At 36.3% G+C, this 12332-nt stretch overlaps 1 protein-coding gene across 1 annotated transcript in view; it reads left to right on the top strand.

Moving 5' to 3' along the window:
• The window catches only part of LOC108578555, an 87628-nt gene that overhangs the window by 42511 nt on the left and 32785 nt on the right, over positions 1-12332 (top strand). The window contains exons 5-8 of the mRNA XM_017941915.1: positions 3571-3824; positions 6044-6166; positions 7266-7523; positions 9721-9900. Coding sequence (XP_017797404.1) covers positions 3571-3824; positions 6044-6166; positions 7266-7523; positions 9721-9900 — 815 coding nt within the window. The remainder of the gene's footprint in view (positions 1-3570; positions 3825-6043; positions 6167-7265; positions 7524-9720; positions 9901-12332) is intronic.

Below are 12332 nucleotides of genomic sequence, written 5' to 3' on the forward strand. Positions count from 1 at the left end.
GGTCAACCTGATTTCTAATCCTTACGAACTTTAAATTCAGTCTAAACTGAGAAAATATATAATACAATTTATTTCATGGTATTGCAACAAACAAACGTTGAATAGATTCTTAATTCGTATAGAAACATTTATTTAAAATAATAATTTCACCTTCACTATGGGTATTTTAAATTTACGACCAAGGGTCAACCTGATTTTTAATCCTCCGAACTTGATTTCACAACGAGAAAGTAATAAGATCGTTGAAACGTACTTATTTGTCAAAGAAACTTGCAAAAATGTATAAATAATAATATGTAATGTTTTAACAAATTTTTGGAAGTATAAATTAATAATAAAATTGTGAAAATTAATAAATTATACGTTATTATAACATTAATAGAATTATGATTAAACCGAAGTTCGAAGTCGAGTATTTAAAGTCTGATATTACGTGCCTAGCGAGTGCCGGTAATTGTTAAAATTTGTTTAATAATTAGTAATAGAAATTCTAATTGATTCTAATGTATACAAGTGTTACAAGAAGGCTGAGTGTGTACAGGGTGGACATAGGCTAGCTAGTAGCCCCCGACCACTCTATTCACATCTCAGAACCTTTAAGAAAAATATGCCGCGAAGTGTCTAGGGCCCAGTATAAAGGGTGACTAAGTTCGCGGGACATCGGAGGGTCCTTATATACCTGCGGTACCCTCTCCCCAAAATCATTAGCAAAATTGGGCGCGAAACCTCCTTTTACGCGGGAAATCGACTACTTTTCGCGGGAGATCGACCATATTTCGCGGGAGATCGACCATTTTTCGCGGGAATTGATTATTTTTCGCGGGAGATTTCCATTATTCTATTCTAACTTTATAACAGCCTATAATTTATTAATTTTCACAAGTTTTATTGTAAATTCATACTTCTCACAATTTCTTATAACACAACATATTATCATTTATACATTTTTGCAATTTTTTGCAATTCTCGTGGTGGGACTGTGTTCGTAACGATTAAAATCAGGTTGACCTGCGGTCGTGCACTGAAGAAATAGCCAGAGTGAAGGTAGAATTATTACGTTAATTACCTTTTTATACAAATCGAAAGTTTATTCAACGTTTGTTTGTTGTAATATCGTGAAATGTATTATATTACACATTTTCTCTATTCACACTGAATTTAAAGATTATAACGACTAAAAATCAAGTTGACGTGTGGTTATTTATCAAGAATAATCATAATAAAGCTGAAATTATTGTGTTAAATAATTTTTTTAATACGAATTAGGAATTTATTCAACGTTTGCTTGTTACAATACCATGAAAGTAAATTAGATTATACGTTTTCTATATTTACAGTAAATTTATCGTTCTATTTACATGTCATAACAATTATAACTACACGTTATGCTGCGTCCGTTTGTTTTTTCTGTGCAGTTCAACCTAATTTACTTAAATTTACGTTGCGAGACAGTATAATATTTACAATTCTGCCTGAATTTTTGAAATTCAGAAAAACACAGGTAAACCTCTATTGCATTTAAACGATATTCTTCACCAAACTGGGCAAAGTACAGTAACACTTGTACTGTCACAAGTGGAATCGACCCTACATTTTACTGACAGTTGTGGAATCGACCCTACATTTTTTTTTTTTACCTGGAGGTAGGCCGACTCTATGTGATAAACAATTGGCAACCAAACGGTGGCTCTCCCTCTACATTCGACGGATAATGTGTACAGGTATTTAATGTAATTTGTTAGATTGTTTCCTCGATATGGTCATGGTGGTCATCAGTGACTGGAGTGCCTGAAATGTTTAGAATAATTAAAATAAAATAAATGTCAACTAAAAATTTTGAACGTCATAGCTAGCTAGACATTATTTTGAATTGAAAAAAAAAATTATAAAGCATAATACTATAATCCTATGCTTAAAATATATTTTCTTGTGGCCGCTTGACAGCAACCTGTAAATCTGGCGTGACAGTGAACGTGTTAATAAGTAAATGTTCATCAATATGTTAAGAAAAATTGCGGGATAAAAGAACGTAAAATTAAAAAAGTTGGTATTTAAATCGCTTTAAATCGCCCTTGACTTACGTTTCATCCTTATCTTTCATTCGCTGTCCTTGTCTACGTTCGGCAAACTACAAAGGCGGGCGCGAGGCTCGAAAACGTAGTCCCTGACTCTACGAGTGTCAGGTTTAGCTTCCTTGCGGACTGACACTTGTGGAGAATATACTGTAATTCGTGAATCAATTGAAAAATACAAAATTCAAAATCACTGAAAAAAGTGACAAAAATGAAATTATTCTAATTTCACTGTTAAATAATTTTTATCATTCCTCCCTATGAAATTCATTGTAAAATCTTCACTGAAAATGTCATTAAGAAATTTTACCGTTTAGTAGAAAGAGAAACATAATTCACAAGCACGAGGATTCTATCGGACGTAAAATGTCTGCTTAATTTTGAAAATTTTCTACAACTCCTTCGGATGAAGTAACGCTTGTTCATCGTGAAGGGCGTACTTGAAAAGTCTATAATTGCTGTTCTCGTTGTTCACCTTCCGGTGAATGGTTCTTTTCAATGTTCTCTCTTTCTCTGTCTCTCCTCCTACCCTTTTCTCTGTTCTTTAATCGAGCACATGGCTGCGTTCCGCGTTGAGGAACGTGTCGCTCTATTGCCGCCTGAAATTTCTCTTCCCTTTTCGTCAGAAAACTGAATTACTGGGACAAGTTCCCAGCCGGGATTGTAGGAGAAGCAGAAAAGTTTCGGATCGAAAGACTCGAACTTTTCAATGCCTCCACGTGCTGGAATTACCTGGCGGAGCTGTAAGATATAAAAAGATCAGGGAAGTGACTGTAATGGGGAGTAAATCTTGATTCGAGCGCGAATGTTGAATCAAAGGAACGTGGAATATTGAAAATTTCACGTCGAGGAAGTATTTAGGAGTAAAATTAGAAAAAAAAGGGGATGGTAATATTTTAATTCTTGCATTCTAATTGCACAAGTTTTTTCTTCGTTTATTTTATCTTCTTTCTCGAGCTAATTACATAAACTGCTAATTTCACGAGTGACGAATTTAACGAATTTAAGGATGATACGTTGTGATAATATTTTTGATATATTTTTTAAAGTAACGTGTATTACGTGAAAAGTTTCAATTTTATTTGGATTATCTTGGTTTAAGGATTTATAACAGATTTAACAAACTCTCTGAAAGGGTCTACATCAGCATGTTGGCGAGCTATCGATCAGCTACTGTTTATCCACTAGTTGCGCGAACTCTTGAATTAATTTCCACGGTCAACCGATCTAAACGAAACTTCGTTATTACATCTTTCATGCATTTTCTACTTACTGGTGTAAATGAAATTTTCGAAAATTTTAAATCAGAGTTGATTTAAAGTTTATCAGAGTTTATCAAAGTTGATGCAGTTGATATTTCAGAGCACGTATATTTGATATTTCCAAAGTATATGAAATGATACTTAGAACCATAAATATTTGGCGGTGTATACTTTACAAAAATTTTATATTCTTTTTTTGCAAGTATTTGAAAGTTTATACATGCTGTCTCCTGAAGGTCCTCGGTACCAGGCCACGAGTACCTGGAAGCTGACTACGAGTGTGCTCCAGGATTTTACATGGTGAGCACAACAAGTAGGTTGCTCTGCAGAAATCGTCAATGGATAGGACAGCTGCCAAAGTGTAAGGTCAAGGAGAATTTTGAGGGGGTGTGTGCCGGGGCTTCCTGCGATCACGTGTGCAAGGAAGTCGATGGACGACCGGTGTGTTCTTGCTACAAAGGGTTCAGGTTGGAGGGTGACAAATGCCTTGGTAAGTTACACTTTCCCTTTTCGGTTTCGTCAGAATTTTTACCATGATTTTTTACACTTTCAAATTCTTTTCTCTTTTATATTAAGTCGTGTAATGTGAAATGTTGAATTTTTCATTATTCTCAAATGATTTCAATGAAATGATCCAATTATTGAAACATTCTGAGATTTTTCACGATAATTTAAAATTCGTACAATTTTTGTTAAATTACTATCGGAAATTAAAGACGAATCAAGACGAACTCTAACATTTCATATTTCAAAAATATACTTATTTACATTTTGCACCTGGAGTATTTCATTTTTAGCAAACGCGTTTGGCAATATTTCAGAATTTCAAGTTACAGTATTTCGTTAGTTTCGTTTCGGCAATTTTTTTAACGTTTCCAAGTATTTTAATTTCTCCGTTATAATCCTCGATTCATTGATTTTACATCTCGCGATAACGTTCCCAGAGCAAGATTTCATAGAAATAAAACATTTTCGATAAAGACACGTCGTAAAATTACCATTTCACTCATTTAATAATATTTTGATGGTTCGTCGATTCCCAATGGTTTCCCTCACTTTTCCCTTTTCTTCTTCTTCTTCTTCTTCTGTTTCTTTCTTTATCAGTATGAATACTAAAACGCAGAAACGACACCGTTTTTCTAACGGAAGGCAGCCTGTCGAGGCGGTGGAAAAGAAATTTCTCCAGATGAAATATCGACAGGATACTCGTTGAAATATTGACAGCTTTCGCGTTCTGCGAACGACAACTTCTTCCTGTCCCTATTAAAACATCAACGATTTCGTTTCGTTCAAGTCAGTTTTCTCCTCTACTTTCTTCATCAGTGCTTGGTCGAGTGTATCTCTCGTGCCGCGATAGTTTCTCGTAAAATCCAAGAACGGCTGTAAAATTTCTACTCCGAGGTTCGTTTGTGCATTCGAAGATGAAAGAGACCAATGAAAAATCAACGGCGGTGTAATTTCCAATGAAATTTAAACGACATAAACGTCGTTGCTTGTAGACATTACTCGTCTCTGTTAACGTTGAATTTTTACGATCGACGAAATTTCGAAAATCTTTCGAGATATAAAAATAACTTTATCACTAGAGCGCGAGGATTTTTATAATCTGATTGATCAGTGATTGAACGTAAACAAGACTAAAGGATTTCCAGGTTAACGATATGAAATGAAAATTGTATCAGACGAGAGTGGGAAAAGAAAAATCCAATAAAACTTGGTTTCAATCCCCGTTTCGATGGGGGGTGGTAATTTAAATCGAGCGGAAATTCGAATTAACGACTGTTGGAAAAATTAGCTGCAGGCCAACGTCGTAAAACGTAAATCTGGATGAATCGGGAGGGGACAGGTAATTCAAATTAGTTAAAAGTCTGGCTTAACCGAGACCGGTGACACAAACTTCCACTCTATTGCGGCGTAGATGTGAAAAGAGTGGAAAATAAAGAAAAGGGAAAGAAGGAAGTACGGTTGACCTGAATAAATTGGAGGAACAAGAAATGAAAGTCGAACGAAAGTTTGAAGAATAACAAAGTTTTTACGAACGCGATTAATTTTTTTCACCGTTCCAAACCTACGAATTATCGTAAGTTTTATATTACTTTTTCGAAGATGCGAAAAAGAATTTTTTCCGAATCGGGTTAGAAACGTAATTTCATATACTTCGAAATTGGATTTGTTTTCGCAGTAGAAACACGCAAATTGATGAAAATTAAATTTTGTACGAGATTTTAGAAAAGGGAGTTAAAATATGTCGGAAAATTTAAATTTGATAAAAAAATTTCAGGAAAACGAATTTTCTCCGCATCGAGTTAAAAGCATAATTGGATTTGTTTTCATGGCAGAAAGAAAATTTGTGAAATCTGTATTAAATTTCACATGAAATTTCAGAGGGGAGAATTAAAAAAAATTGAAAAGTTTCATTTTAATAAAAGGTTTTATTAATACCTCATTTCTGTAGAAAATCCAGGATCTGCACTTTTTAATTATGTTTATCTACAACCGATAAGAGCTGTTTGGAACTGAAAAATTATTGCAGAATCCAGATTACTCTTATGGTAAATTGTCAAAATGAGCACGATACTCGTGTTAAAATGCACGTATCGGTGCACTTCTGACGGGCGGTTTTCTCGCTAAATAGCGAGAGAAGCGAGAAATATCGCGTCGCAGGAGTTAGCTGAATCTGACGAATTACACGTGCTCGTTAAAATCCAGATGTGAACGAATGCAAGGATAACAAGGGAGGTTGCGAGCATAAGTGTGTGAACACGCCGGGATCCTTTCGTTGCGAGTGCCCAAAGGGAATGAAACTAGACGAGGACCGATTCACGTGCAAGGGTGAGTGATTTGCGCCGGAATATGCATCCTCTGTGGTATGCAAGCACTTCGTTTTCTCTCTGAAAAAGCAACAAGTGTAAACATGCTCGCGCTCCTCCATCGATGATCATTGCCGGAACTTTCAACAGTTCACGTCTCGGCCCTCTTTTCAGATTCTTCTTACGTTGAATATTGCATTTTTCTTTTTTTTTTTAGTATCCGTTTGAACGAGTATTATTTAATTCTTCCTTTTACGTGATATTTTGCACTGCTTGTTTTTTTTTCTTATCATTTTAAGATCTACGTTTCGAGAATTTAGACGTGCATTTCGAAACGAAGAGTGGAAAATGGTGACAGATTAACCCTTTGACTGCTCAGTGATAATCGAATATTCTATATTTTATATTTACATATTATTTATTTTACAAATATAAAATACAGAACATTCGGCAAAAAAATGATTTGGCTAACGCAATACCTAGTATGACCATTAATGCCATACCTCAGCCGTACACAGCGAGTGGTTCACTTTCGAGTTGCCAGCAGTGAAGGGTTTAAAGGAAACAAAATTGAATTAGAATTTATTAGATATATACAGGGTGTCCCATCTAACTCTATCGCTCTTAATAACTTTCTTATTTGCACAAATTCAAAAAATTAGGCTAGGAGGGTGAAGGTAATTTCAAGGTTATATCTTTCGAAATTTGACTAACAGTAATATTTTTTTATACAGAATGGCTAATTCTTTTGTTTACCATGAGAAAGATGACATGAAAACGCATTCAACCATGTATCACAGTATGACTTTCATTGACGTTCACCCTCATAGCCTAACTTCCTTCAGAATCATTTTTTTGTATCCGCACAAATAAGGAAATAATTAAGAGTGACAGAGTTAGATGAGACTATAATATAATATATACTATATATTGTTTACTTTCCCACCATTTCCAATTGCTTCGATCACGTTATCACGTCAATCTGAATCATCCAAATAGTACAAACGTGAACCTACTCGATACCCATTGACAATTCAGCTGAAGCTCGATTCACCAACAACGAGAACGAGGGAAAAATGAAACGTACAATTACCGAGTATTACCGCACTTTCATTAACTAGATATCAACGAGTGTCTGTTGAACAACGGACACGGTCCATGTCAGGGAACGTGTCGGAACACCGTAGGCGGCTATGAATGTTCCTGCGACGCTCTGCAGGACACCGTGCTGTCACCCGACAATCACACGTGTCGGGACGCTGGCCCGTGTAGCGTCAACAACGCTGGATGCTCCCACACCTGTCTCTCCACGATGGGCCGGGTATTTTGTCTCTGTCCCGACGGTTTCATCCTGGAGGACGACTGGAAGACCTGCCAAGGTAATAGAATTTCTCCCCCTCCCTCGCTATCTCTCCCGTCCTCTTCCACTCTCTTTCGAATCGCGGGGATATAGAGAGAATCGCTGAGAGAGACAATTTTAATAATTCACCCCCTCTGTGAAACTATGGGACACTTGTGATTGAGGTTTAGAAAAGTGTATTTAAAATAATCGTGACAATAGTTTGGTAAGAAAAGTAAAGAAATCGAATTAAAATTGAATGCCTCAGGAGCATAGTATTATATTATGCTTAACATGCTTCATTATTATTATTTTTTCAAAATTTTAAATAATCTTCGGTTAGCTATGATGTTCGAAATTTTTAGTTGACGATATTCGTTGTATTCGAATTATTCTAAACGTTTGAGGCCCTCTGGTCATTGATGATCACCTATCGAGGAAACAATCTCCGGTCACAGACCAACGTGGTTCAACAGACCTAACCTAACCAACGTGGCAGTCAAGGTGTTAACTATAAACCACGCTGTCTCCAATCGGAATCTATTCCACGCTTTCCACTCAAGGTCTCTTCTCTCCCAAATCTCACACTACTAATTCTTATTCCACACTGTCATTTTCATCACGCACTCTTTCTGAAAATTCGCACTTTTACGCCCTCGAAGGCAAGAACGCTGGCGATCCTAAAATATCGACTAACAGAGGACATAGAACAGCGGTAAAACGAGTAATAGTCACATGTTTCCACTTTCGTTGTAACGTTCAATGGGTTTAATCGTGCTTTCGTACGTCATAGAGGAGCGTTTTTCATCGGAGGTAACAAAATTAGATGTTTGGAGGTTTGTTTTACGCGGCGTTGAAAGCACCGAGGGAAAGCACAGTGAAGAGTGGCTCTTCGCTTCTTTTTACGCCTCATTGAACGTTGACTTTCGGCGAACAGAAAGGAATCGTTAATTTTTTAGTTTCTCGAGGAGAGTAATTGGCCTGGAGGAATTTCAGAGGAGGTTTAAGTCACCGAAGAATGAATATTCTTTTTTTTTTTCTTACAGCTTTAAGTATTACTTAGAGAAAAAGATGAATGTTAAGTGTAATGGTGGAATAACGGTGAAATATAGGTTTTTTCGAACGAAAGTTAGCCAACAGTGGGATTTGTTAAAAAATATGGATTTATTTCGCGCGCTTCTGTCGAGTTTCCAAGCGTTCCAAGTATGTGTTCAAAGTTCTCGTTGTTCGAAACTGAACACATCGTTCCACAAGCAGGAAACCTCTTAATTAGTCTCGTCAGATAAATCGAGAACGCGTGCAATATACGTGTTTAACAGGCTTGCGTTAACGGGCGGTACATTCCTTTTCCTTCGTGTTTTTAATACTTTCTTGCGCATTCGCAAAACTTTGCATCGTTTATGAATACACCGTCGTTAAAGATATACGAGCCGCTAATGGATGCTTCCTGTTAATCACTACCTCGTCTCCTGCGTGATTTTTTTTCTTCTACGATCATTTGTCCTAATAGATACGACCTGTCGATCATTTTTCTTAATCGACCAAGATTGGCATCACGACTTGTAAAATCTTACAAACTATCTTCTTCGAATCTGTTGAAGATAGTAACAACGAAATTCGTAATTAGGCTTAAATTAATATCGTATGATTTATTCGTAAATTTTTTGTACGAAGAATATAAGATTGAAATTTGTAAACGAATCATTTTTCGTTATAAGTTTATGGCTATGTAAAGTACACAGAAAGAAATATCTGAAATATGAGTAGCATATTTCCTCTTTTTAACGTTTCTAGAAGGAGCAGCTTATGGTGTTCTAGAGAACCTTGGAAATTGCAAAATTGAATCTCATTCAAACTTTTCTCTAAAATTGCAAAAAGAATATTCCTATTCTTAATATTGTAGAAATGAAAGTAATTCACACTCTAAAATTGCAAAAATAATATTCCTATTCTCAATAATGTAGAATTGAAAGTAATTCACATTTCATAAAAATTAACGATGGAGATTCCAGCGAACCCTAAAAACTGCAAAACTAAATCTCACTCAAATTTTTCCCTAAATTTGCAAAAAGAATGTTCCTGTTCCCAACAATGTCCAAATGAAAGCAGTTCAAATTCCATTCAAAACACTGTCTTCACAAAGTACGCAATACACCGCAGAAAATAAAATTTCGCGAGGAAGAATTAAACTGTCGAATAAAAGTAGATACAACATGTTGTTTTTTTCTGCTGTCTAGACGTGGACGAGTGCGTCCAACCAGATTTGCAAACGGAGATGTGCCGGTATGGTTGCATCAACACGCCAGGATCTTATCGATGCGCCGAGCCAATGGAATTGAAGGATCAACCGATACTGGACAGCTTGTCGATCACCTGTCTGCCTGGCTACGAGGCCACCCCCGACGGAACTTGTATCGGTAAGTGGTTTAATCCGTACGGGTGATTTAACAGGAAGTTGGATTTGCCGGTTAAGCCCCGCGGCGGACACTTTTCACTGCGAACATCCACTCTGTCCTGTAATACATTGTACCACGGTTACGTTACGACTCCGATTCGATTTTTCTGCTTTATTAAACGAACGACCGATTTTACAAACTGCACACGAATCGACGATATAGCGGTTCTCGTACAGTGTATTAAAAAGAAAACAATCTCTCTCGAACAGGTTTCTCTATCGATAAGTTATCGTTGGAAAAAATTTTTAGCCGAGTGAATTACGAATTTCAATGGAATAGTAAAGAATGTTAAATATGACTCAGAAAAGCAAAATTGCTCAGTTTTTACTTAATTTTTCAACTTTTACTCCGTTCCTCTTTTCAGGAAATATGTTAGAAAGATAAATTTCTTGTACTCCAAGTTCTTCCTATAGTAAATTATCTATGCAAAGTTTCTTCATTTTTGAAAGAATTAACGCTCTCCACAAATTTCCTCTTGTCACCGACACGATCGTTCATTTCACAATCATTCCACGCAAGAATTTCCACTTACAAAAATCCATCGTTCCCCCATCCCACAAATTTCCCCTTATCTCCCGCGCAAAAGACGTCAGACTTCCGGTAGGAATCTTCACTTTCCCCTTTCTTTCATCTTTCGCCGCGCCAAGTAATTCACAAAGTTTCCTGAATTTTCTCCCGAATGAAACGCAAACGTCGACGAATTTTGGAGCCGCGAAACACTGCGATCTCTCTTCAGCGAAACACTTCAGGTTGATATTGAAAAGATCACGCGTCTAAGGCCGTCGGTAACGGCGATATTCTTCATTGGTCGGCGTAATTGCGTTTGCCGTTCATTTCGCGGCGCGAAAATTTCAGAACGGCGCAACCGATGGGTAGTAGGATAACAATTCCCCATAGGGAGATGAGTGTCCTAACGAGATTTCGCCGCCCGGTCCTAGTCGTGCCCCCATAATACTGTTCTAGACGATCCGAGTACGTAATCGAATTAGCTTGCACATGGATCCACTCGGTAGGCTGCCGGCTTCCTACGATGCACTATTCGATCGAGATTCTGGATCATCAGCCGACAGAAAATTGTCCGAATTAATGACGTCGTCGAAGGTACCGTGTGTTCTATATACGTTAGTTCGTTGAAAGCTTTCTACGAGTCTTCTGTTCGTTCACGCGAAGTGGATGAAATCCTCTGTTCGCCCGGATGGTCGAATTTTCTGCGATTCTTCTTATCGTAACTGAACAGTTGCCAGTGCCAATTTCGGAAACTGAGATAACTGTACTGTAACGTTGCAAGCACCGGAAGTACATAATTGCTGCTGATATTAGAGCGATTCTAGCACTCGAGAAGATAAATAAAAAAGAAATGAAAATTATTGTTATTATTTTAGAAACTAATTTGTAGCAATAAATGCTTAAAATGTTTAAAATGCTCTAGATTTCATTTTTATATATGCACCATCTTCCTGAATAATTTTATGATAGTTAATGAAAATTATTATTATTTTGTAGCAGTGAAGGCTTAAATTTTTTTTTGTTCAATTATAAAAAAGCAAGATTTTATTTTTGTAGAGTTACTTTTGGGCTGTTTACTTTGAATTCTTTTGTATCTTAGCTTGAAAATTAAGAGGACTTATACTATAGCAGAGCAAAATTTATGAAATTCGATTTCTTAAGTAAACGCCATCGTACAGTTTCTGCCTGAAAATATAAAACGCTTACAAAACTTGTACCAAACTAACAAGAATGCCGAAGAAGTAAAACTCCATCATATTGGCTATGTTTCTAGAATATCTTCTAGGGGAATTAAATTAACAAAATTGCATCAGTTTTATACTGTAACAAGAAATTAGGTCGTGTGTTCTACTTAATTTTTTGTCAGACCGAAAACAACATTTGCTGAATTTGGCTGAATTGCTACCGTTTCCCGTTTGTCTTGTACAAATTACACACTACTTATCAACACAACTATCCAAGTGGAATTAGCCAAGTACTATTGTCACTATGCATCATTTTCTTATTAGAGGAAACGTATAACCCACTCCTGTCTCGGGACGTTCGCAAGAAACTTGGATCTTAAGCGCCGCTATTTGTCATGCAAAACTCGTAACTTCTTATTCTCCTTCAACTCTTGCAAACTGTCACAACTGACTAATTAAACTAACAAAAATTATCAATAAGAGAAACAATGTTTTCCAAAAGTAGACACTTGAAATATTTTCCTCTCTTCCATGCCTTTGTATTGTTAAAAAATATGAATAAAAAAAACAATAATAACACTCTTATTTTTAATATAATATTTTCCAACATTTTCTCTTGCTTCTTCGTAATCTTTATTTTTCTCCCGTGCTTTTATATTATTAAAAACTACGAATAAAAAACAGTAATAACACTCTTACTTT

This window comes from Habropoda laboriosa, unplaced genomic scaffold (assembly GCF_001263275.1).
Source record: "Habropoda laboriosa isolate 0110345459 unplaced genomic scaffold, ASM126327v1 scaffold41, whole genome shotgun sequence".
NCBI classification, from domain to species: domain Eukaryota; kingdom Metazoa; phylum Arthropoda; class Insecta; order Hymenoptera; family Apidae; genus Habropoda; species Habropoda laboriosa.